The 26,789-nt window shown below is 41.6% G+C and overlaps 1 protein-coding gene across 7 annotated transcripts in view; it reads right to left on the bottom strand.

Annotated features, from left to right (window-relative positions):
• ACMSD (aminocarboxymuconate semialdehyde decarboxylase) overlaps positions 1–26,789 on the bottom strand; it is an 81,528-nt gene that overhangs the window by 34,479 nt on the left and 20,260 nt on the right. For 2 of the 7 annotated variants that reach the window (XM_036857040.1, XM_036857038.1), the window contains exons 4-8: positions 23,967–24,016; positions 22,370–22,606; positions 17,124–17,217; positions 14,578–14,673; positions 13,283–13,455 (exon numbers count right to left, since the gene is read on the bottom strand). In XM_036857040.1, the coding sequence (XP_036712935.1) occupies positions 13,283–13,455; positions 14,578–14,673; positions 17,124–17,217; positions 22,370–22,606; positions 23,967–24,016 (650 nt within the window). Of the gene's footprint in view, positions 1–178; positions 482–13,282; positions 13,456–13,838; positions 13,864–14,577; positions 14,674–17,123; positions 17,218–22,369; positions 22,607–23,966; positions 24,017–26,789 lie in introns of those variants that run through there. The other 5 variants (XM_036857045.1, XM_036857044.1, XM_036857042.1 and 2 more) reach the window with 5 other exon arrangements.

The following is a 26,789-nucleotide window of genomic DNA, read 5'->3' as shown; positions in this document are numbered from 1 at the left end:
TTGTGACACACGGGCTCAGTAGTTGTGGCTCGTGGGCTCTAGAGCACAGGCCCAGTCGTTGTGGCGCATGGGCTTAGCTGCTCCGTGGCATGTGGGATCTTCCTGGACCAGGGCTCAAACCTGTGTCCCCTGCATTGGCAGGTGGATTCCTAACCACTGCGCCACCAGGGAAGCCCTAAAAATACTTTTTGTATTGCTATTTCTACCACCTGTTATAACTGCAAATTGATTTAAATTTAATGATTAGTGATTTAAATTAGTGATTTAGTGATTTAAATGGATGCAGAGTCCTGGTTAAGGAAGCATAGCATATGGCCTTGGATGACTGTTGCCTCATTTCCCACTGATCCAAGCTCCCTGGTATACCCAAGACTCTTGTGACATCTCAGGCTCCCAAGTAACATACCTGTTCCTGGCCTCCCAAAAGCTAGAACTTTCTTCCTTCTTCTTCCTTCTTGTCTGTGATCCAGGATTCTGTTCCCTTGGGATTGACCATAATCATGAACCAAGTTTTAAGGACATCTGTGCTACTGTAATATTTGACAACATCTACATTTTAGTAGGACCTTTCTAAAGACTCTATTAAACCCAAAGGAATAATTCTAACGGTAGGCATTTTAGGTAGTGTGGCTGCCTCTTCTAGGGTCCTAAAATTATACCTTTTCAACAGCCACTGGCTTCCTTTATTAGGCAGGAAAGCAGTGGATAATCCTGATTGATTGCTCCACACCAACACTGCCCCAGTGCATTTTCCTTCCCAAAGCCAGCTGCACACACTCCCTATGAAGTCAAAGACTTACTGAGCTGATAATAATAGTAATTAATATTCCTGCCAGGGAAAAGAAATAAACTGCTCATCTGCTGGGATGCATTAACTTTTTCACATTTTCAGGGAATGCTGCAAGCACTGAAAGATGTGGCTTACTGAAGAAACTCAAATAGTGGAAGAGAATTCATTTGTCTTCTGGAAAAGGAACGATTAACTATCTTCTCGTTTAGCATATTTCATTAGTAGCATTTTGCAGTAAATGCAACACACCTCTATTATAACATAGTTTATTACAAAAATTCTAGTATGTCAAGGATTCAGTTTGTTCCCTGAGACATAATTTCCTCGCTAAGGAGCCTGATTTAATTCAATCAATGCAGGGTAAGATTAGCCTTATACCCACAAGATCACTACATAAGTTACAAATATTAACTTAACACCTACTGTGCATAAAGCACTAACACTTGTACAGTCCTTTGGCATCGTGTTATATTAGCCTCTCCCATCAACTTTGTCTGGTTATCATTTCCATTTTACAGTTGAGGAAACTGAGGCTGAGAGGGTAAGTGACTTGATATTAAAGGTCACCCAGCTAACAAGCAGTAGAGCCAGGACTTGAACTCTCTCTCACATCCCACAACTTCGTGAGAAGGTAGTAAGTTATATTCTTGTTCTCAGGAATCTTACAGGCATCAAAAAGGGTTCCACTCTATTGAGGACTGCAGCACACAGAAAACATCACTTAACCAGAATACTTACAGACAGAAGTGTTAAAATACATTTAAATTTCAAGTCAGGGTGGAAATACTTAAAATTCACAGGGTATACTCCACTGCCCCCACTAGCCCTAGACATAATCAAATATTTGGTGTTAAAGGACCTTTTCATTGCTTCCAGATCATGTTAACCCTTTAGAATCCCTGAATAGAGCAGTCCTGAATGTTAAAGAGGTAGACGGCCTGGAAAAGGAATGGAGAAAAAACTTTGGCTTTTGGGCCTGACCGGTCTCTAGTTTAGGTTCATTTTCTAACCCACAGATCAAATGCCCAAGACAAGGTCACGTGTATGCCCACTGTAAAAATTGGGGCATAAAATGTCCCAAAATAACATTGTTACTTCTAAAAGTGAACAATTTATTTTACTCTAAGATAAAATACTTTCTATTTTGTGGAACAGGTGTTTCTGGTTTCTCTTTTAAAAATAAAAGAACATATGAATAGATATTTTGGTTTGGGTGGTTGAAAGTCTATCTTGCAGAGAAAGGCCTCTTCATTTTTTAAAAAAATTGAGGTGAAATTCACATAACATAAAAATTAACCATTGTAAAGTGTATACTGTGGTGACATTTAGTACATTCACAGAGTTGTGCAACCATCACCTCTATCTTGTTCTAAGACATTTTCACACTCTCAAAGGAGACCTTATGCACATTAAGAAGTCACTCTCCATTCCCACCCACCCCCTGGCAACCACTATTCTGCTTCGTGTTTCTGTGGGTTTATCTATGCTAGATTTTTCATGTAAATGGAATCATACAATACGTGACCTTTATGTCTGACTTCTTTCACTTAGCATGTTTTCAAGGTCCATTCATGTTATAGTGTGTATCAGTATATCATTTCTTTTTATGGCTGAATATAATATTCCATTGTATGGATATACAACATTTTGTTTATTCATCCATCTGTTGATGGACATTTGGTTTGTTTCTACCTTTTGGCTATTGCAAATAATGCTGTTATGAACATTTGTGTATAAGCATTTGCTTGAAAACCTGTTTTCAATTCTTTGGGGTAGAGACACAGGAGTGGCATTGTTGGGACGTGCTAATTCTATGGTTAACTTTTTATAAATTTGCCAAACTGTTTTCCACAGCAGCTGCACCATTTTATATTCCAACCAGCAATGTACAAGCGTTCCAATATCTTCACATTCTTGTCAACATTTTCCACTTTTTAAAAAAAATTATAGTCATCTTGGTAAGGATGAATTGGTATCTCATTGTGGTTTTGATTTGCCTTTTCCTAATGACCAGTGACACTGAACATCTTTACAAGTGCTTGTTAGCTATTCATATAGAGTACTTTATATATTTGGATACAAGTCCCTTATCAGGTATATGACCCTCTAGTGAATTTTTCATTAAAGTTATTGTACTTTTCAGGTATAGAATTTTTATTTGGTTTCATATTATAATTTCTATATGTTTATTGATAGTCTCTTTTGGTTCAGTCATTGTTCTCCTGCTTCCCTTTAGTTCTTAGTCTATGATTTTCTTTATTTCTTTGATCATATTTAAGACTGTTGATTTAAAGTTGTTGTCTAGTAAGTCCAATGTTTTTCCAGTGACAGTTTCTGTTAATTTCTTTTTTTCATGGGAGTGAGCTGTACTTTCTTTTTTCTTTGCATGCCTCAATTTTTTTGTTGAAAACTAGACATTTTGAATAGTATAATGTGGTAACTTTGGTAATCAGATTCTTCCTTCTCTGGGTTTGTTCTTGTTCCTTTGTGTGCTTTGTATTTGCTTATTTAGTGACTTTTCCAAACTATTTTTAAAGACTTATTCTTTGTTGTATATGCTCTCTGCAGTCTGTTCCTTAAGCTTGTGGTTAGCTCATGTTTTAATAAGATGTCCTTAAATGCCTAGAGCAAAAAGAGAACCAAAAAAAGACAAGGGAAAAAACCTCTCGGTCTTCACAGATTGGCTCTGTGTTGGGCCTTCCTTCAACGCTTGGCCAGGCCATTTACAACTCCACCCTAGCATTCACACCCTGCTGATACTGAGCCTAAAGATCAGAGAGAGATTAAAGCTTAGGTTCCTGTCATGTCTTTTCTGAGCATGTGTCCTGCTCTCGGCATGTGCTTGGCTTTCTAGACTCTTCCCTCTTTCTGTCTTGTTCCCTCTTCACTTTTGATTAAATTGCCATAGAAGATCCAAGCCTTATTTTACATCATTGCTTCAGAAGGAGACACATTTTGTTTGTTGTGAACTTTAATTTAGTAGAATTTTTTCCCTTTATCTCAATTTTGCAGTGATCGTATAATTCTGAGGTTCTAACGTTTCAAGATGAATGAAAAATCTTGCAAATTGATTGATGCTGTCACAGTTATTCTCACTGTAGTTTCATTCTTGAAAGTCTGTATGTACCTTTGTCAAATGCTTTTATTGAGCACTTACTGTGGGACTGGAATTGTGTTATATACTTTATGTGGTTATCTTATTTAATGCTGTCTACAACCCCAAGAGTTAGGTACTATTATTATCTGTATTTTATTGATAAGGAAACAAGTTTAGAGAGATCAAGTAATTTACTCATATCTCTCACAGCTATGACTATGTTGTATAGCATTAAACTCTTAAGCATCATTTACCGTTTGCTTCACAAGAATGGGATTTCTAGGACTTCCTTTTTCCACTTTATCTTCATTTCTATTTTTATTTCTACTCTTAATTGTATTATCATTTTTTACCACATTTCTCAGGCATGCAGAAACAAATCAGCAAACTAACAGAAACAACTGAAAAGTACAAACTACAAACAAAAGACTAACACCAGTAGTGAATTCAATTTGGAATAGAATGCTATGTGTGAATAACATAGGGATAGTCCTGTAGTTCCTCCATTTCTAGAAGAAAATTCTAATGATACTTGGTTGTAGATGAAGCTTGGATATTTAGAAACTTAGGAAACAGACACTTTCATTAAAAGAGTTTATTTACTGCAGTGCTTATATGCTATTAAAAACAATTTTAATGGCTCAAATGGTGTTTCTAATAATGACAAGGCACTATGTCAAAGATGCGTATTTGAACAAAATTGTTTCATGAAATGTAAATGTGGAAAAGTAATATTTATAAACTAAGGTATGTGATTTTAGATGTTCTAGTTGAATTAATAGATTAACTTTTAGAAGTAGAAAAAGGGTGGTCCAGTGGTTAGGTTGCCACACTTTCACTGCCCAAGGCACAGGTTCAATCCCTGGTCGGGGAGCTGGGATCCCACAAGCCGTGAGGCATGGCCAAAAAAAAAAAGTAAAAAAAAAATCTTAAGACTCTAAGATGTGCATATCATCTCTCTTCCTTCCACCTTCAACCCAAGCCAGAGAGAGGACTAGAATATTCTTTAACTTCTGAAAATCTAGCCAGACCCCTTTTATTGCTGTAGTTTCTGCTGACCTCTAATTGCCTATAACCATGAAAATGACTTTAGGGAGCTGGAAGCTGGGCCATAGGTGGATGCAATATAGGTAAGATAAATTTTGTTAGCGAAAAGGAGGAAAGCTCAAGACCAGTATTAATACATGCACGCAAACTGGTCTTTCAGTTGTCCATGATGACCTAAGGAGCTTACCCCAGAATGTAAATCAATGCACTGCTTCCTTTACTGAAAAAGTCTTGCTATTAAAAACAAAAGTCAGTTAAACTAAATGGTGTCTTTAGTGACTCAGTTTGCATTCTGGCACAAGTTCCTTCTCTCATCATGGGCTGGTAACAAACTCTTTGTGGACCGGTATTGGTCTGAGGTTCACAATTTGAAACCCCATTAAAAAGACGGTCAAGTGGGTTTTGAAGAGCATATAGCCACAAGGACAAAGAGAGCAGGATAGAAGAACTAAGAAGAAAACTTCAGAAACTGGAAAGCAGTTGGATAATAGTAACTCACTTTAGAAGACCAAGAAAGAAATTCTTAGCTAGTATGAGATAAGCCAAAAAGTAACCTGGCTTATATCACCAAGCCCCCAAATATGTATAATTGATAGCACCAGGTACCTCTGGAAGTAGAGACAAAGATGGAACTAACAACAGGAGGATTCATTGTAAGCCTGTTTCAGAAGCAGTTAGACCCTAGATCACCTCCCTGACTAAGTCCAGTGTCTGCTTTCCCTTCATCCTGGCAAAAGACTGGTCATTAAGTCTCAAAAGTGGGTGAAAGGGTCAGAGAGTCTCTGATCTGGGAGATATCAGGCACAGTTGAGAGCGTGGAGTGTTCTGAAAGCAAAAGGTTAATGAAAGTTTATTTATTAAAAATTGAGCATCCCAGGGACTTCCCTGGTGGTCCAGTGGTTGGGACTCCGTGCTTCCATTGCAGAGGGCATGGGTTCAACCCCTGGTCGGGGAACTAAGATCCCACATGCCACACAGTGTGGCCAAAAAGTTAAAAAAAAAAAAAAAAAAATTAATTTAAAAAATATATTTTTTTAATTAATTAATTAATTAATTAATTAATTAATTTACTTTTGGCTGTGTTGGGTCTTCATTTCTGTGTGAGGGCTTTCTCTAATTGTGGCAAGCGGGGGCCACTCTTCATCGCGGTGCGCGGACCTCTATCGCGGCCTCTCTTGTTGCGGAGCACAGGCTCCAGACGTGCAGGCTCAGTAATTGTGGCTCACGGGCCCAGCCGCTCCGCGGCATGTGGGATCCTCCCAGACCAGGGCTCGAACCTGTGTCCCCTGCATTGGCAGGCAGGTTCTCAACCACTGCGCCACCAGGGAAGCCCTAAAAAATATTTTTAAAAATTAAAAAAAATTGGGCATCCCAGCCTTTATTCCCTACTCAGTTCCCAGAATACTGGCAACCAGGCCTTTACCATTCAGGTAAGAGATTGAAAGAGCTTCTCTGGGAAAGTGATAAATCAAAAAGGAAAGACCAAATTTCTGGAGTTTCAAAAGAACATGGCTCAGTTGGATTACTCTGTAGAGAAGACCACACTTGACAGGCCCCATCCACATGCAGAGACTTCCAATCACCTTTTTAGTGACTGCTCTTAAATATAAGCAGACAGCCAAGGATTATAGACATTTGAGGAAAGCATGTAATATGAAAGACTGAAACTTAAAAAAAAAAGGGACAAAAAGCCAATTGGAGGAAGACTTGTGGGGAGAAGTACATTTCCCAAAATTACTAATATTTTCAGAGAGATAAAAGATATTGAACTCAATCAACAAGAACAGGATGTTTTTAAAAAGTTTACAGAACAAGAACAGTAACAACACGCTCTTGCAAATTAAACAAGTTAAAAAGCCAATTAAATAAAAGGGTTTATTAATAAAGTTGAGGAAATATCCCAGAAAGTAAAACAAAAGCTCAAAAAGGGGAGGTGTAAGACAGAAAAAAAATAAGGTTCAACTTTAGGAACTCCAGAAAGAGAAAACAGAGGGAAGGAAGTCATTAAAGAAATAAATTAAGAAAAATTTTACAGAATAAAAGGGCTCACCAAATGTCTAGCATAATGGATGAAAACAGTCCCATACTGAGTAACATCACTGAGAAATTTTAGGACAAAAAGAAAATCTTAGAGTCTTTGAGATTGGGAGTGAAGGGGAAAGAAGTAGGTTTTATATGAAGTTTCAAGGATTAGACTGGAGTTACATTACTCAACAGCAACTCTGGAAGCCATAATACAATGGAAAAATGTCTTTAAAATTACTCAGGAAAACAGTTGCCAAGCTAGAATTATATACCTAGCCAAACAATTAACTCACTGTAAGGGAAGAATAAAGACATACTGAAATAACCAAGGTTTCAAAAATTTCATCTCCCATACTGTCTTTCTTAGAAAGTTATTGGAAGATGTTCCCTACCAAGATGAAGGAATAAAGCAAGAAATTGGAAAATCATAGGGCTCAGGAAGCAGGGAACCCAATGAGAGAGAGAGAGAGAGAGAATGTAAGGAATGCAAAGGGGAGATTCAAGATGCACTAAGATGTGCAGCATCTGTGCAGCAGGTCTAAATAGCAACCCAGTCCATATTAGAGCAAGTCAGAGACTCCTGAATATATTTTTTCAAGAAGAAGGAATTAATAGACTACTGTACCTAATGTGTTTAAGTGTACTGAGAGGAGAGTTATAAAATTGGTGGAGAGTTTGGGGTTAAGTTAGTGTAAAGTAGTGTGCAAAAAAAAAGTAAAGGGTGAAAGAATGAAAAAAAGAAAGATAGATAGATAGATATTGTTGGGCTGCAGTCATGTCATTGAACCTCATAAGAAACCCTGAACCCGAATTGCCCAGCCATGGGGTTCCTGGATTCCTGACTCAGAGGAAATGAATGAGATAATAAATGTTCACTGTTGTTTTAAAGCTAACCTAAGTTTTAGGTTAATGTATTATGTAGCAATAGATAACTAATACAGATTTTGGTACCTGGAAGTAGGGTGTTGCCATAATGAAACTTAAAAATGTGGGAGTGGCTTTGGAACTGATTAGTGGGAGGAAGTTGGAAGGACCTTGAGGTAGTGGAAGACTGAAGATCCTTGTAAAGACTATTATTAGAAGCTTGATAACCTGTGAGAAGGTTACCAGTAAGGACTTTAAGGAGAATGAGGAAAATGTTATTGGAAACTAGAGGAAAGGAGATCCTTGCTATGCTGTGGCAAAAAAAAAAAAAAAAAATTAGCAACATGGTCACCTACAGTAATATGCAAACTAGAAAATATATTTAATAAACTGGGGGATAGAGCTAAGGAAATTTCCAGACAAAGTGTTAGAAATGCTGCATGGCCGTTTCTTGCTGCTTATAGTAAAATGCAAGGGGAGTGCCTTAAAGGAAGGACTATTAAATATAAAGGAGCCAGGAATTGTTGGGTTTGAAAATTCCCAGCCCCTCCAGTGGCAAATGATGCTAAAATTAGAGATGGCTTTCTGGCAAAGATTAAATCCAGGGCACAATCAGAAAAACATAGTCTAAAAATGAAGCCAAGATATGACTATAATATCTGTGTTATGACCTCAAGAGATTTAAGGCAGTGCCTCAAAGAACCACTGTCAAACAATAAGGGCTTCTAGGTAGCTTAAGAGTGTTGTTCCTCAGCAGCCTTTGCAGAAAAGGGCTTTTCTCAGAGATTTGTGGGTAAGGCTTTTGCCTAATGGTTTGAAACCTAATAAGATTCACGAAAGACCTGCAAAGATTTTTTGCTTGTTTTTTCTTAAACTTTGTTACCGTTTAATCATTGACAATGTTCTGTACGCTAACACCACATTCGTAGTCACCAGTGCTGTTATGATCTGCAAAGTTTTTAAGAGAATTGTATTAGCAGAAACACCAGCAGGATTGAAAGGAATGGATAGAACAAAATGAAAAGAAGCTTTCGGGCCTCAAAAGTTGTAGGGGCATGAAGCAGTCTGGAGAAACTACTCAGCTGCAAATATGGGCTCCCTTTCATGGAAAAGGAGGGATGACTCAGAGGGTAGAACCAAGAGCTGTGGAGAATCATTCTTGTGTTCTGAGTTCTAATCAAGCAACTGCTAACATGTGCCCAATGGATTTCAGATTTGCTAGTGACTAGTAACTCCTCTAAACCTCCTGATTTTCCCCTTTTGGAATGGAGGGTCTATAGCAACTATCCTTTGCATGTCTCACCATTTTATAGTGTTGCGTGAGTGTGTGCTGGGTAAAGGACTTGTCTCTGTGGTTCACAGAGCTTCAGGTCGAGAGAAACTGTGCATGAGGAGTGTCATCCCCGAGTTACTTTAAGTGGTGAGATCCTGGACTTTAAGCTGATGCTGTAAATGAATGAGACTTTGGGGTGGTTGTGGGAGGACTGAGGGTACTTTGCATTTAGGTGGCCAGAGTGTGGGGTGCGGTGGTTTACAAACATGTCTTCAACAGGTGGAGCTGGGCTGCCCTGGGGGCACAGTGGATAAGCATCCACCTGCCAGTGTGGGGGACATGAGTTCCAGCCCTGGTGTGGGAAGATCCCACATGCCGCAGAGCAACTAAGCCCATGCGCCACAACTACTGAGCCTGCGCTCTAGAGCCCACGCACCGCAACTACTGAGCCTGTGCTCTAGAGCCCATGCGCCACAACTACTGAGCCCATGTGCCACAACTACTGAGCCTGCACTCTAGAGCCCACGCGCCACAACTACTGAGCCCATGTGCCACAACTACTGAACCTGCGCTCTAGAGCCCATGAGTCACACTGCTGATCCTGTGCGCCACAACTACTGAAGCCCGTGAGCCACAACTACTGAACCCACGCGCCACAACTACTGAAGCCCGTGCGCCTAGAGCCCATGTTCCGCAACAAGAGAAGCCACTGCAATGAGAAGCCTGCTCACCGCAATGAAGAGTAGCCCCCACTTGCTGCAACTAGAGAACGCCCACGCGCAGCAACGAAGACCCAACACAGCCAAAAAAAAAAAAAAAGGTGGAGCCGAATTCCATTCCCCTTGAATGTGGGCCAGATTTAGTGACTTGCTTCTGATGAATAAAATGTGGCAGAGTGATGCGACGTGGCTTTTGAGGGTTGGTCATAAAAGGATAGCTTCTGCCTGGCGCGCACTCCGTCTCTCTCTTGCTCTCTTTTCCTCCGCCACCTCCGTCTCTCTCTCAGATCACTCATTCTTTAGGAAAGCCAGCTGCCATGTTGTGAAGACACTCAAGCAGCTCTTCGGAGAGTAGAGGGACCCAGATAAGGAGGAACTGAGGCTTCCTGCCAAAACCCAGCACCATTGTGCCAGTAATATATAAAAGTCACCTTGGAAATAAATCCTTCAGCCCTGGTCAAGCCTTCAGGTGACTGTGGCTCTGACTGACAACTTGCTGCAACCTTGTGAGAAATCCTGAAATAGCTAAGCTGTTCCTAAATTCCTGACACAGAGACCATATGAGATAGTAAGTTTTTATTGTCGTTTTAATCCACTGAGTTGGGGCAGTTAGTTACACAGGAATAGATTAACAATGGATCTAGCCAAAATTGTGATATAATCATAATGGGAGGAAAACGGACCTCTCAAAATCTACCCACCTAAACATATAAAGTGAATTGTCTATGGTCATGTTAATATAGGGAGGCAATAAGTTTTTTCATATTTTTCACAGTGATAGACTGATAACACATAACTAGCATTCTTTGCACTCTGTCTTTAAAAATGAGTAGACATAGATTAAAAGCAAAGAATTTTAGAGATGGGAGGAAACTAAGAGATTATGTAATTCACGTCTTCTGTTTAGAGGGAATTTTAGAAATAGTAGGTGCACAATATATGGTTTTGGTGTATGTATGACACACATCTATTCATTCTGAAGGTATTATTTAAAATTTTGATTTATCAAAATAATACCTATACATAGTTAAACAATCCAATATTACTAATATCTTTCTTATCAAAAACAGTCCTGTCCATTTTTGTATCCCAAGACAGCCACTTTTACCTTCTAACATGAAACTTCTGATAATCACCCTCATAGTTTCAGATAATAAGCTTATACTATTGTTTCTCGATTTATTAGCTTTAGAGAGTATTTACTGACTTCGCATTATGATCATGGAGAATTTCTTTCTTATCCCAACTTCTCCAATTTCCCAGTAGAATTACAATTTTCAGTTAAGCCAGTGCTTAATATTTACACCATAAATATAAATATTGTTCACTGCCGAGTCAGGTAATGTACAATGATTATCTGTCTTTATATGGATGTTTGTTTTCTTGGAGTTAATTATTTCCTTTCCTTTATTTTGCTTAATTTTCTATATATGTACAGCTTGTTTGTTACTAACGTATTAACAGATCCGTTGAATGCCTGGCAATCATTGTTTCAAATTCAAACACATCAAATAATCCAGCCGTTCCATTTTATCTGTCCTGGAGACCCCCTTCCACAGCCTTCTGTCCTCTTGCTCAAATATGGACAGTTGCTCTCTAGACTCGCTGTCATGTTAGGACTTTCCTTAGCCATTCTGATTTGGGGATTGTTTTAGAAAGATTTTGCTAATGTGAATATAACTTGAAGGAGGAAGCATTAATATTTTAAAGAGAATCCTAAATTATTAATGTATACTGCTTCTATGTCCTAGATTCACCAGCCTGTGAGGTCACATAAAATGAAGTCACTTTTGCTTTTGATGCCCAAGGCATAGGGGCTCAAGTTTTCACAGTTTGAATGCAAGATCTCAGCACCTTTGCAACATTGCAACTTTGCAAAGTGCCCTCTGAGTTTTTCTGGGGGTCCACAAAAGGGATATACTTACGAACTAGTCCATCTACTGGTTACCACAAGGCATTTGCCATGTTTTTCCTCTTCTGCTGTGACCCCCTGGCCGATGTGTATTGTCCTGAATGCTGTTTGAAGGTGCTGATGGTATCCCTCACTGCTGATGGTATTCCTCATAAGATAGACGTTATATTTGCCAAGGGTGTTTTTTCCTGATGTTGCCATTGCCAGGAACACCAGGGGTACTAGGCTTGATGGGAGGTAGTTAGACTGACCCTTTCCCCACTTCCACACCTCTTTCCCACTCCCCCTCCTCCATTGCTCAAAATCCAGAGTTTACAGACTCTTTCGGCTTCTCCTTTCTGTAGTTTCCTACTTACACACCTGCCCATAGCCCCTCTGTCCAATCCAATAATCATCAACAGTCACAACCAGCTGCTAAGCACCCATTTCAGCAGGGACAACACAAAAGCCAGAAGGCTCAGAAACACAGCTCAGCCACATAACTTATTCCCAAACCAGAGTGTTCAACATTTACATTCTAGTGAGTTTCTCAAGCCAGAGAAACAGTCAGCCTTAAAGTGAGATGAAGTCTTCACTCTGGAGATAGAGCACTAACTTGCAGCTTTCAAATAATGGACCACTTTCTCTGCTAAACAAGATTTTAAATGCCTTAGCATCTGCTCTCCATCCAAGTACCATATTGCCAATCTTTAAACACATATGTCCATATTCTTTTAGAAACCCCAAAGAGTTTTTTCTTTGGGTAAATTTGGAAACCTTCTACTGCTATCTGTAAGTAATCAAACAGAATTGAAATACTAAATATTTCAGACTACTAATTCAGACTGACCTTTGCTCTAAACATTGTCTAAACTTGCTCAGTTAGCATTTCCAAAGAATACTTAAAAGTGGAGATGCCACCAACAGGAGAGCTGCTAGCAGACCACAGAAGAGCAAAGACCTTTTCTTGTGAGCTTTAAAGCACTACCGTGCTGGTCTTTTGGGCCAAATGAGAGAATGGTTTTCAAAACAAAGGCCATGTTATTCCAGAAAAACATTTCAGGTGGTACCTAAGACCCTTCATCATCTTCCCCTGCCTCCCTGGCCGGTGCCATCCCCCCCCCCCCCTTTAATGTTCCACTTTTCTTCATTTAGTGGATGAGGACAGTTAGAGTCACACTTGATCTAATCCGTAAGAAGTAGAGCCAGGATTTTAACCCAGGTGAATTTGACCTCAGAACTGTTGGCTCTTTCCTGCTTACCTCATCATGATGTGTCACTTCCTTACGGTCACTACAGAGGCGACCATAAGGAAGAGGAATTTATCTGGGGAACTACCCAGCCGTGTGAGTTATCTGGGATTTCCTTGGCGTACATCCATAATGGCTCCCTGCTGATACATGGTCTGTGTTGAAGGAGGTTCTGGATAGGGTACCCTGTGCAAGCAAACCTAATCCCGAACCTCAGTGTCCCTCTTTTTCCTTCTAATGCCTTTTCTCAAAGAGAGACCGAGCAACTGGTTGGGGATCCTGCACTCTGCTCCCCGTAAGTCATCCAAATGGCAGCCCTGGCTTACCTTTCCTATGACATCTGTTAGTAGCTTGAGGGCCAGAGAATCATGAACCAAGGAGTCCGTGTAAAAGGAGCCAAGGTATTTCTTTGGGTTGGTTGGATTGTCCTGGGCACACAGATCTGGACGCATGCTGAATCCATGGGAGATTCTTCCTACTGTGAAGGGGAAGGAACCACCTGCAAGTAAAGCCCATTCCTGAGGGACTAGTGTTAATTGAAAAGGATTCTTTTCAACCCTCATGTTGTATGCAAAGAGAAGTTACTGTAGCCCAGTTAGTTAACTGTATTTACAAAGGATCTACTGGGTTCCAAATGTGAGAGATGACCCAGAAAAAAGAATAAAGTTAACTCATCTAGAAATTCAGATTTAAGGAATTTATCCTAAAGAGAGAAGACAAGTGTATAAAGATGTGTGGTCACGGTTTTCAAATGTAGCGTGGTTATAATAGAAAAATACAGAGGGAGCCTTTCAGTCGGGGAATATCTAAATAATGACGGCATATCCATAAAATGCATTGTCACGTATACAACCATCAAAAATGATGAAGCTCTGTACTCACTGACATGGAAAGATGTCTCCACGTGCTGTTGAGAAGGAAAAGCGGATTAGAGAACAGTGTGTGTAGTTTGATAGTGTGTGTGTGTACTCAAGAGTCACAAACTCACTTACCTACAGGGACCAAGCAGGAAATGGAAATGAATGATACAGGCCTGTTTGTAAACAATAGTGAATGGTAGGGACTATTGCAAACTGGAGAGCTTGTGGTAGCTTGTGGTCTGACGAGAGATTTAAATGAAAAACAAAACAAAATCAAGTAAACTGTGCCAACCAAACTAAACTTGTCTGCAGAAATGGAATTTGGTCCTTGAACCGTCATATACTTTATAACTAGAACAACTATCAAGACTAAATTGTGTCCCTCCAAAATTGTGTCCCTGATCCCCAATGTGACTGTATTTGTAGTTAAGGCCTTTAAGGAGATAATGAAGGTTAAATGAGGTCATAAGGTGGGACCCTCATCTGACAGGACCGGTGTCCTCATAAGAAGAGGAAGAGACACAGGAACTCTCTCTCTCTCTTCCTGTGAACACACAAAGAAAAGGCCGTGTGAGGACACAGTAAGAAGGCGGCCTTCTGTAGTCCAGGAAGAGAGACCTCACCAAAAACCAGCCGTGCTGGCATCTTGATCTGGGAGCTCCAAAACTGTGAGAAAATACAATTCTCTTATTTAAGCTGCCCAGTCTGTGGTCATATTCTGTTACGGCAGCCCAAGCTGACTAATGCAGGTAGGGTCTTACCTCCATGTGCAAAACATACTTTCAGTTTAGGAAACTTCTCGAACGCTCCACCCATGATCATGGAGCAAATGGCTGTGGTGGTCTCTGCGGGCATTCCTGGAAGACGAAACAGTCATGACGTATAGCGCTTGTCATCACGAGCAAGAAGTTCAGTGATGTTAATGGCAGGGGAATGGGACCTTGCTGAGAAGCGTGGGGTCCCTGCGCCCTAGCATGGCTCGGTTGTATGCAGGCCATTACTTTGGCAAGCAGAAACCATGTGACACTTCCTATCTGCTACTTGCAAGTAGAGTCATCTAATGGCTAGAACAGTCAAGGAGCCAGAGGACCTGTCTTTTGTCCTGATTCTCCCAGCTTCCATTTTGTGTGCAGTGGGGCAAGCAGAGTACAGTGAGTCTAGGCTGAACCCTTTCTCCTCCAGTTTTTTGCTTCTTGGCCTTTGACAAGTAATTTAATGCCCCCGAGTCTGGGCTTCGTCACCTGTGAAATGGGGACAGTGTTGCCCATCTTGGAAGCCTGTTGTGGGACCTTGCAAATGATGATGTTGGGAAAGTTCTTGGCCAGAACTTCACATTGGAGGGGCTCAACAAATATGATTTGCCTCCCTGCTTTAATTTCCTCATCTGTAAACTGGGGTTAATAATGGTTAGTTCTTGCCACTCAGTGAGTGCTCAATAAATATTAACTAATATTAATATTCCTGCCAAATCTTTACTGCTTCTTGGAGCTGAGGTTGAAAATAGCTGGATTAAAATCAATTATTTCAACTACTTTGTGCTTCTAGAAGAGGCAGCTGGTCCATGCCTGATGCCTTCACCTCCATGGAGTCAATCTGGGCTGTATTTCCAGATGACTGCTTTTCAGACTGTGATTAAGAAATCTCTGGGGGCTCTGTGACTGAGCCCTGGGCCTTCTGGGGAAGCCTGATCCTCTGGCTGCCTAGTGGGGCTTTACTGGTTGTTCATCCCGCCTTAGGCCTGTCACTGTTCCATGGACAGAGATGCCCCTGGTTCCCTGGATCCTTGGCCTCTTGAGAATTCTGGAAGCATGCTGGATTCACATCCATGTGGGAGTGGTTTGTGGGGAGAGTTTCCTGCAGGCAGGGGCATGGACAGCCTCACTTCCTTTTGGTCCTGTGATTCTGCTTTCCGTTAACTACCTGGACAATAGCCCCACAATCACTGTCCGTATAGGAGCCAAAGTGGAATATTTATAATGTAGATTGGATCATGGCCCTCCCCTGCTGGGAATTCTCCAATCTCCTAAAGACCGCCTTTGCATCCAGAATAAAATTCTGAAATTAGCCTGTTTGTTTATGATCTGTGTACTTGTCAACTCAGGCTTCAGGGGGGCAGAGGTTTTGTCCATGTCTGGTACATCTTCAGTGCCCGGCGTGCTAGAAAAGATCAATATAAATGTGTTGCATAATGAGGGATGAAATGATCCTCTATGTAAATGCTCTCCTTTGTTGTTCATGTGGGAAGTTGCAACGCAAATAAGTTTGTGGAACTTGTCAAAGTGTTGTGTGAATTAGGATGAGATTTTCTTAGAAGCTAGAGAGCACCAGGGCTACTTAGTTTATCTCTTCCGACTAATTGTTGCTCAAGAATTTGGTGGGGGATGGGTAGGAAGCTGCCTTACTAAACACATTGGTCTCCAAAAGCAATAACAAGGGCATGGAATGTCAGAGCAGAAAGAGAATCCGGACCAGCTCCTATCCAGAGCTTGGTAGGCCCAGTAAAGGTCTCTCCTCTTTGCCCTTCCCTTACCCTCAGGTGGAACCATGGGTGAACAGTGCAGGTGGCAAAGAGCAGGTAACAGGGGACTTGAAAGCCTGGTCATCTGCAATCTAGGGTCTCAGATCCTTGGGCGGTAGAAGCTGACCTTCTTTCTACTTGTAACTCCAGGGTTCTCATTTGTAAGGGCTGATGCTGTCATTGGCTTCTAAAAATCTATTAGATAGGCATGGCTACTTTTTTTCAGAGCCTTTTTGGGAGTCTGTGTAGTGAGGTGGCTTTGGAGTCAGACAGATCTATGTAAATTCCATTTTCACTTTTTAACTATGTGACCTGCACAATTTAACCACTTCGAGACTCAGTTTCTCCATCTATAAAATGGCTATTACAGGGAATTCCCTGGCGGGCCAGTGGTTAGGACTCCGAGTTTCCACTGCAGGGGGCACGGGTTTGATCCCTGGTTGAGGAGCTAAGATATCCTGCAAGCCATGTGGCCCAGCCAAAAAAGAAAAAAAAAAAATGGCCATTATAGTGTCAACCTCATAAAGTTTTGTGTGGATAAGATTAAAATTAAATGAGGTAATCTAACTGAATCACTTTGCTGTATACCTGAAACATTGTAAATCAACTATACTTCAATTAAAAAAATTAAATGAGGTAATACATATAGCACTATCTGAGTAAGAGCTCAATAACTCACAATCGTGGTAGTTATCCATACCTTCTCTCTTTGACATAATAGGGTCCCACAGATAATTGGAAAAAACTAAGGGCTTGACTCTCTTTTCCAGATCCCAAGCTGACACAAACCTATGAGCCAAGGGAACCAGTATTTGGCCATCCGTCCATCCATCTGCATGTCCCAGGGGTGCACAAATAGGGAACAGTTCAGCTTTTCAGCCTCCTTCAAAGAAGCAATGGGAGAGTGAGGGGGTTATTTGGATGAGCCAGCAAATTATAGGGCACTATTTTAGGGTATTGCTTTTCTCTGGGTCTATATTGATCTGAATAAATAAACTAAAATATTTTTGAAGTTTTTTCTGATCTATATAAAAGAATATTGATAAACTCTGCTCCTGCTTGGCAACTAAAAAGAACACTTAGAATTAACAAGGGTGTTGGTGGATTTACCATTGAGGTGGATGAAACATCTACCCTTGAAACACTTTGGCTGAGAGCGAAACACTCAAGGACTGATCTCACACCTCAAATGTTAGGAAATTTCCCCTGCTGGTTCCTGTTTGGTCCCCTCTTTCGGAAGGACTGCTCAGATTGTAGTGTTGGAGTCAGGGGTGGAGTGTTCCCTCCTCTCCCTCTCTTGGAAACCTGACGATGTGGAAAGTGAGGAAGTGATGGGTTGGGAGCCAGGGGCTCATGACTGGCCTGACCTACGCCATCTGGCCACTCCGAGCCTGACACTGGGTGGGAATTTCTGGGATCTACAGGCACTCACAAAGCCTCAGGACCACAGCTGAGCCCCTGAAGAGTCCTCTGTGAATGAGATGACTTTAGAAAGGAAAGAGCTCTCAGTGCCTCAGCCAGGCAGGTACTGAAAAGAATGTCATGAGCAAACCTGTTCCAGGACCTTCTGGGAAATAGAAATACCATCTGCAGGGAATGACCTTTATTCGACACAATGTTTAGTTAGAAAAAGTCCTCACAATAGGCTTTTAATGTTAGTTGCTTGTCAAGGTTCAAAACAGATTTTCCATGGAGCATTTCTTTTCCAAATATATTGGGGTTCTGGGGTGACTCATCCTACCTCTACGTATAAACATTTGGGCCAACCAGGCTGGTGCAATGTGACTTGCGTACATAAGCCTTTTCAAAATGGAGAAATAATCCCGGGACAATAGGGGATTCTGGAAGTGGCAGACAACGGGCAGATTGAAGAAAGCCCTTCTAATTCAGCAGGTTCTGGGGAGTGGAAGAGATGGAAATCTCTTGAAGGGAGAGGAGCTGATTGGTTTCTAATAATGGATGCAGGCTGGAAAGAGTATCAACTTCTTGGGATGGTTTGGGCTTGACAAAGGCATGTGATCTTGGTATCTTGGTGGGATTTCTCTCCTCATAAGGATAAACCTTTATTCTGTCTACGTGTGATGGTTCATTTCTATTCAATTCAAATTAACAAATATTTCTGATCATCTTCTGCATGTGACACATTGTAGAGAATATGAAAAGAAGTCACTTATACCCTCAAAATCATGATAGTTTAAATTTACTGAGCACTTACCATGTGCCAAAGCTGTTTATATATATCTATGTATGTATGTATATTTTATATATAATATCTATCCTATATATTTTATATATAATATATATCCTGTATATAATATACTACTATATATTTTATATATATTATATATACTCATATATATATTTTTTTAATCAATAACTTCTTTTTAATTAATTTATTTATTTATTTATTTTTGGCTGTGTTGGGTCTTCGTTTCTGTGCGAGGGCTTTCTCCAGTTGTGGCGAGCGGGGGCCACTCTTCAGCGCGGTGCGCGGGCCTCTCACCATCGCGGCCTCTCCTGTTGTGGAGCACAGGCTCCAGACGCGCAGGCTCAGTAATTGCGTCTCACGGGCCCAGTTGCTCCGCAGCATGTGGGATCTTCCCAGACCAGGGCTCGAACCCGTGTCCCCTGCATTAGCAGGCAGATTCTCAACCACTGCGCCACCAGGGAAGCCCCACTCATATATTTTTGTATATTATATTTATTTTATACATAGCAATTTCACAATTGTTAACTAGTTTAATCTTTTATGAGGTGAGCACTTTCATTACTCCCATTTTATATAACGTGTATTATTATATATTTACATATTATATATTATATATAATATCTAATTTTATATATTTAATATATATTTTTAATATATATAGCAATTTCACAATTGTTAACTAGTTTAATCCTTTATGAGATGAGTACTTTTATTACTCCCATTTTAAAGAGAAGGAAACTAAGGCAGATAGAGGCTAAGTAACCTACTCAGGTCTTCTGGCTGATAAATGATAGGCAGTCTGCCACTACCACTCTGTTTGCTTCATACTCACCACAAAATCATTTTTGTACCTGAAAACTGACCTGAGCGTGTGCTGTTGGGTTTGCCCACTAAGAAGGGAGGTCTAGGAGATAAGGGGGACAGTTGGGTGCCCTGGAGCTCAGGCTGCCCTGGAGATGACGAAGCCAACTTGGCTCACAGAAACTCCTCTCCTTTGTTTCAGCACGTTACTGACGCAAGTTAGATAGTGGTAAGGCTGGCAAGTCTTGCTAAGCAAACAAATGTGCTATCAACCCCAGGACATCACAAGTCAGATGGGGCCAGGATGCTCTTTTGAATCCCCACAGAGACTGGCAGCCCCCAAAACAGCCTGGTTAGAATGATCGATTGAGCTGGTCACATAAATGAAAATATCCATTTGGACCCCAATGGTCCTGCTGCCGTTGCTTTCTGAGCCCCTTAGTAATTCATAAAGCCGATTCCGTTGAATACTAAAATGACCTACAGCTGAAGGCTTGCTCAGACTGTGCTAAAACAATTTGGATGCACAAGTAAATAAATCCTCTTTCAGAGCTCATTAAAGTTTCTAGAAAACATTCACTGGATCAGTTCAGCCACTGCAGCCAATAATCTTCTGGGAGTTCGATATTTAGAGGAACATTAAATCTTTCAGGTCATTAGGAGGCAATTTAACAGGCAGTCCCCCAACTGGTGGGCAGTGTCCACAGATACAAACATGGAATGCATTCTGCATGTAGTCAGAGCTCAATAAATATTAAATGAATAAATGATCAGTGATTATATTGCCTGATGAGCCTACCAACATCTACTTAATTCATTATTGAAGATTTTGCATTTACAATGAAAGTAACAGAAAATGATACCATTATAATTCTAGAAGGGAAGTAAGAAATTTTAAAAAAATGCAATTGAGTAAAGAATTATGCATCTTGAATCCTGGAATTAAGGAAAGCAGATTTATGTACAGAAAGAACAGAAGGTAGAGAGGACCATGGGACTATGGACACTTCTGTTGGATATTTCAGAAATGGATGGCACTGTGTTTTTGAAAATCTATCTCATTATGCAATATTTCAAATATAGAAAGTTATAAACAACTAAAATGAACACCCATATATTTACCATCTAGTTTCATCAAATGTTAACATTTTGATGGTATTATTTTTGTTGCATATTTTTATTATACTACATTTAAAAAATATATGCCTTAAAAAGTATCTTAATTGTAGGTTGGTTAAATAAAACATATCCATATATTGGAATATTATGCAGTTATTTTAAAATCATGCATTGAGAGAATTTTCACTTAGGTTGGAAATTCTCAATTAGGATACAAAATCACATGTATAGGGGCTTCCCTGGTGGCACAGTGGTTAAGAATCTGCCTGCCAATGCAGGGGACACAGGTTCGAGCCCTGGTCCCGGAAGATCCCACATGCCGCAGAGCAACTAAGCCCGTGCGCCACAACTACTGAGCCTGTGCTCTAGAGCCCACGAGCCACAACTGCTGAGCCCATGTGCCACAACTACTGAAGCCTGCATGCCTAGAGCCCATGCTTTGCAACAAGGGAAGCCACCACAATGAGAAGCCCGCGCACCGCAACGAGGAGTAGCCCCTGCTCACTGCAACTAGAGAAAAGCCCGCACACAGCATCAAAGACCCAATGCAGCCAAAAATTTAAAAAATACATAAAATAAAAATAAATAAATAAAAACATTATAAAAAAATCACATGTATAGTGTAATTCCAATTTCATTAAAATATAAAATATGCAGATGTATGCAAATAAAAAGATAAATGAAATGTACTATTAACAGTGTTTACTCATCTTTGGGTGGCAGAATTATGGGTTCTTTTTGTTTTCCTATTTATTTATTTAAAGTATAGTTCAGGGCTTCCCTGGTGGCGCAGGGGTTGAGAATCGGCTTGCCAATGCAGGGGACATGGGTTCGAGCCCTGGTCTGGGAAGATCCCACATGCCGCAGAGCAACTAGGCCCGTGTGCCACAACTACTGAGCCTGCGCTCCACAACAAGAGAGGCCGCGATAATGAGAGGCACGCGCACCGTGATGAAGAGTGGCCCCCACTTGCCGCAACTAGAGAAAGCCCTCGCACAGAAACGAAGACCCAACACAGCCATAAATAAATTAATTAATTAATTAAAAAAAAAAAATCCAAGCTTTAAAAAAAAAAAAATTATAGTTCATTTACAATATTGTGTTAGTTTCAGGTGTACAGCATAGTGATTTGGTTTGTTTGTTTTTTGCAGATTATATTCCATTATAGCTTATTACAAGATATTGGGTATAATTCCCTGTGCTATACAGTAAATCCTTGATGCTTATTTATTTTATATATAGCTGTTTTCCTCTTTAAACTTTTTTGTATTTTCCACAGGTACTTCCAAATTACTTCATAATTTTGAAAAATGATAAGAATTTTTTTCCAAAGCAAAAACAAATACTTTGGGGTATGTCATTAACCTGATTCTTTTGCACAGTGGCTGTGATGAGGGTAGTATTTTGGCTTCCAAATGAAACTTTTTTTTTTTCCAGTTTACATAACCTCTTTATTTAAAAAAGTTTTTTTAATTTTTAGTTTATATTGGAGCGAAGTTGATTAACAATGTTGTGTTAGTTTCAGGTGTACGGCAAAGTGATTCAGTTGAGCATACACATGTATCTATTCTTTTTCAAATTCTTTTCCCATTTAGGTTATTACAGAATATTGAACAGAGTTCCCTGTGCTATACAGTAGGTCCTTGTTGGTTATCTATTTTATTCCAAATGAAACTTTAAAAGGAGAGCAAGGGGGCTAGAAAGAAGAGAGATTTCACTGAGTTAACTTAGGGCTGGCCTGGGAAGCATTTCCACTTGTCCCTCTTCTAGTAGGATGGCGCGCTTATTTGGGGGAGCTCTTTCCACATTTCCCCCTACATCTAGCATGTCATCAGGCATCTCTCCCACCCAGGGACACCCAGCACAGCGCCCGGCCACGCTCCGAGAGTGAGCGCCACGTACTCACCGCGTACACTGGGAAGAGTTCCTGGGCGTTCAGATCCCACTCGTTGATGTGGGAGCCAATCTGAACCCCCGGAAAGCCCAGCTCCTTCACACAGCGCTCCAACTCCTTGACCGCCAGCTCAGGGGCCTGCATGGGCAATGTCCCCAGACCCACAAACCTCCTCGGGTGGCTTGCAACGGTGGCAGCTAGGTCATTGTTTAGAAGCTGGCACAGCTCTAAAGTGTCCTGAGGTTTGGCCTGGTGGAGACAGGTAAGGGAAAGCACATGGTTCAAAACTTACTTCTTTAGATATTTACTCTGATCAACACCTCCTCGGGGCTCAGTCATTTGTCACTCTCAGTGGCTTTACCCCTCAGAAAGCTGAAGCACAGCCTGAGTTAGGCCTTGGCCACAGGAGACCCAGAAGCCAGTCATTGCCAAGGCAAAGAAAACTGCTAGCATATTGCTGATTAATTGGAAAAACTGAGGCTGTAATCAGAAGGGCCTGGAATCCTACACTAGACGTGGAATGAGGGTGGGCCACCCCACCAACTGCAGACAGGAGTCTGCAGGGCTGCACACCTAGGCATCCCCCCTCCCAACCCCAGGAGCTGGGCCTGGTGAGTGCCGGATTTCAGGACACCTCCTTGTCACGCCTCCTCAGTGGATGCCGGGCTGCTTATGGACCTCTCCTGTCCCTGTCTGTCCTTCTCCCTGTCCTTCCTGTTGGCAGTGACACTCAAGAGTAACCTCTCCGCCACTGCTGTCTTTCAACATCATCCCACCCCACTGCTAAGAATTTGGTATTCGCCTGCAATCCCAGTTGCCCAGTCAGAATAGCACCCAGTCTGGTAAATTCAGGTATCTCGAGGTCTTAGGGGATTTTTATTTTAAGTAGTGAATCTCATGATAGGAACAGATAAGGATTGAATCACTAATACTAGAATTATGAGCACAGGGGGAGGAAGTAAGTGTGAGCAGGTGGTATTTCCATTGCTCATTAAATCACAACACGTGTGAATGTTTATTTGGTTGAGAGGGTACTTGGTGCACCCCCAGCTATGTAAAAAAATGTGCTTCCACAGGCTTGACATCATGCCTGAAACTTCTAGCACTCAAGACTTAATCACTTGGGGAAAGGCATCCAACTCTAGGAATCCTGTTTTGAATTGTATATTTCCATGGGAGAGGCAACATATTAGGCCATTATCATCACTTCCACCGCCTCAAAATCATTATCACTTTTGAATAAGCTGGCTTGTCAATTACTGAGCCAGGCACGGCAGGAATGAGTCAGCAGACAGGTCAGTTCTGATGGAGATTAAGGTTGGGTCTAGAACTGTGCTGTCCAGTGGAAATGCAATTCGAGTCACATAGCAACCTGCAGCCATTGGCTACCATACTGGACCATGCAGGTCTAGAGCAAGGACATGACTAGGAAGACAGGCCTGGGACGGGACGGTGCGGTGTGAGAAACTGAGGGGCCCTGCTGATCTCTAAAGGGGTGGGGAGTTGGGTGGGCAACGTTCGAGACTTGAGGCATCTGTCTACTTGCTAGGGAGCTGAACGTGAGTGAGCCTTTGCCCACCAAGGAGATGGATTGAGGTTTCACACTCACCCAGTAGCTAAACATGACGGGAACCGTGGAAAGGGCTTGCACGGTCACTCCTAGACACAGACACAAAGGCAAAGCTAATGAGAAGAATGGCCCGGGTACTCCTACATTTCCCAGGGCCGAGGAGCCCAGCAAGTCTCCGTCCCACCTTCCTTCCTCTCTCCCCTCCCTCGCTGCTCCTCCCTGCCCCCCTTCTCGCAGGGTCTCTGTCCCAAGTTTCCCTCATCCCTCAGCGTCAGTTCTAAGGAGAGGAGTAAAGGCTGGACAGAAGTGAGATCGTTCAAGAAAAACTAAAAAACAATTTTTCAAAGGTTTTTTCCAACCCTCCTTCCTGTGAAGTTTTATTTAAGCAAGACATTTCCCAATCAATTTTTTAAAGGCTTTTCATCTTAGGTCATGCGTGACAGAGTGTATTTCTCAGGCACCTTCCTGGCCCCTTTAATTCATCTCCTAAGTGAGCATGGGTAGAGTCCCACTGTCTGGAATGCCCAGAATGAGACCCTGAGTGTGGTTCCAGAATCCAGCATCCAGGATGCCTAGAATCTCTTATCTTCACACTCCTGGAGCTGGGTTATCAGGAGAGATGTTGCCAAAGCAATGGTGGGTCCTCTCTCCCTCATGCCCACGTCCAACCCAACAGCGAGTCCTGTTAGCTCTACTCCAGTTCCTTTCATGTGCTCACCTCTCCCCATCCCCGCCACTGCCTGGTCCAAGCCACCAGTATTTCCTACGTGGACCACTGCAGAAGCTTCTGAGCTGGTCTCCGACTACCACTCTTGTCCTCTTACAGTTTGTTCTACACTTGGAAGCCAGGGTAAGGGTTAAAACTTAGATCAAGTCACTCCCTTGCTCAAAACTTCCAAGCACTTTTCATCACATTCAGAGTAAAATCCAAACTTGAACATGGTCTCTAAGGCTCCGTCTCTCCTGGGGGCTCATGTTGAACTTCGTAGGCCTCCTGCCTGTTCTTTGGGGTGCTTTCCTGCCCCAGGACCCTTGCACTGCTGTTCCATCTGCCTGGAATGCCCTCCTTATGGCTCATCACAGGACGAGCTCCTTTGTACCCTAAGGTCTCCGTTCAAATGTCAGATCCTCAGAGAGGCCTTCCCCAGCTCCATCCACTCTCTATCCCATTGTTCTGTTCCTTTCCTTTTCTGATAACTTATTACAGTCTGTCATGACTGTGGTGGTTTATCCTGTGCCGTGCCCTACTTGAATTTCAACACCACATGAACCTGACTGTCCGCGTTCTATCCTTAACATACCCAATATATGAATAAATAAATCATTGTTTAGAGAGGACTAGACACTACAGCGTTTGATTAGAGAGCATTGTTAAACATTGTCACAGATGTGATTTGTATTCAGTGATTAGTATACAACAGATAAATGCCGTTCAATTGTAAAATCTTTACATTTACACAAATGCTTTTGCTTACATTACTGTATTTAATTTTATAGATTAGATCACATGGCCTGCAAGTGGTGGGATGAGGCAGCTGTCCAGCCTTGCACCTTCTGATACCCCAGTGGCCATCACTTGTCACCATATTTTATATTAACATAGTAAATTGCATTATTTATGTGTTGGTTGATTTGGATACATGTTCTTTGGTTTCTGGGAATCAAGAGGGGAAAAAAACAAGTCTAACCCAATTAGAGCTGATTTTTTTTAAAGTGATGTTTAACAGTTTGGCAATAGCACGGTGTTCCCCAGACTCACCTGCTGAGTAAAATGGGCAGAGGCCGGGGGGTGGAGGGAAGAGAACATTGTAAAAACAAGTTCCTAGGCCCTCCTTTGGGAACTGTGACTCAGTGGATGGACCCTGAAAAAAAGTTTTAATAAACACCCCAGGCAATCCTCATCCTGAGGGAGGCTTGGGAAAAGCTCCCTTGGGAAAAGTCATGGAATGAGAAAGACAGTCCTAGGTACAATTCTAGCTCTGCCGTTTACTGCTGTGTGATCCCAAGCAAATCACTTCACCTCCTAATACCCCTCAGGTGGCACTAGGTACAACAATGCCTGCCACATAGAGATGTGATGAAGTAAACCAGGGACTGCAATTATATTTTTCTCCCTGTGAAGATGGCATGGCTTGCTGGAACCGTCTGTGCTGTGCCTTCATCATTTTCTTACCTCGGCAGAGGCAAGAAACAAGTAGGATACACTTGTTAAGCACTTGGGTCCAGACTGCCTGGATTCAAATCTCGGCTTTGCCCCCTACAAGTTGTGCGATCTTGGACAAATTGCTTAACCTCTGTTCCTCAGTTTCTTCATCTGTAAAATGGGCATAATAATAGATGCCACCTACAATGGTTGTTATAGGAATTGAGTTAATACACGTCAGGTGCTGAGGTACCTGGCACAAAGAAAAATGCTCAGCAAGGGTTAGACTTGACTGTCCTCTTAAGGATAGCTGTGGAATGAAACACACAGCAAAAACCAAAGGAGACACTCTTCACCTAAACTGCATTCGTGAGCAATGGTTCTGACACCAGTCATCTGAGTCTCCTTTCCACTAGTTTTCTCCTTGAGAGGTGGGAGCTGCTTGTGCTTCACATTTAGAGTAAGACCTTGGTCTTTGCTGTCAGTCTGAGAAGCTGTTCTCTCTCAGTGCCCCTACCACCCCCATTCTAGTACAGGGGCATGTATACTATGTTCTATGGAATGGTCTACAGAAGTGCTTCAGGCTTTCCGCAAAGTTCAATTTGAATGCAATTTAGATGTACTTTTAATTATTTAAAAAAATCTAGACAGCAATATCTAGCCTAAAGTAGCTATACCAAATTCTAACATGCCAGAGACCACCTCCTTATTTGGGGCTG

This window comes from Balaenoptera musculus, chromosome 7 (genome assembly GCF_009873245.2).
Source record: "Balaenoptera musculus isolate JJ_BM4_2016_0621 chromosome 7, mBalMus1.pri.v3, whole genome shotgun sequence".
Classification (NCBI taxonomy): domain Eukaryota; kingdom Metazoa; phylum Chordata; class Mammalia; order Artiodactyla; family Balaenopteridae; genus Balaenoptera; species Balaenoptera musculus.
This window is presented reverse-complemented; position numbering and strand designations above follow the sequence as displayed.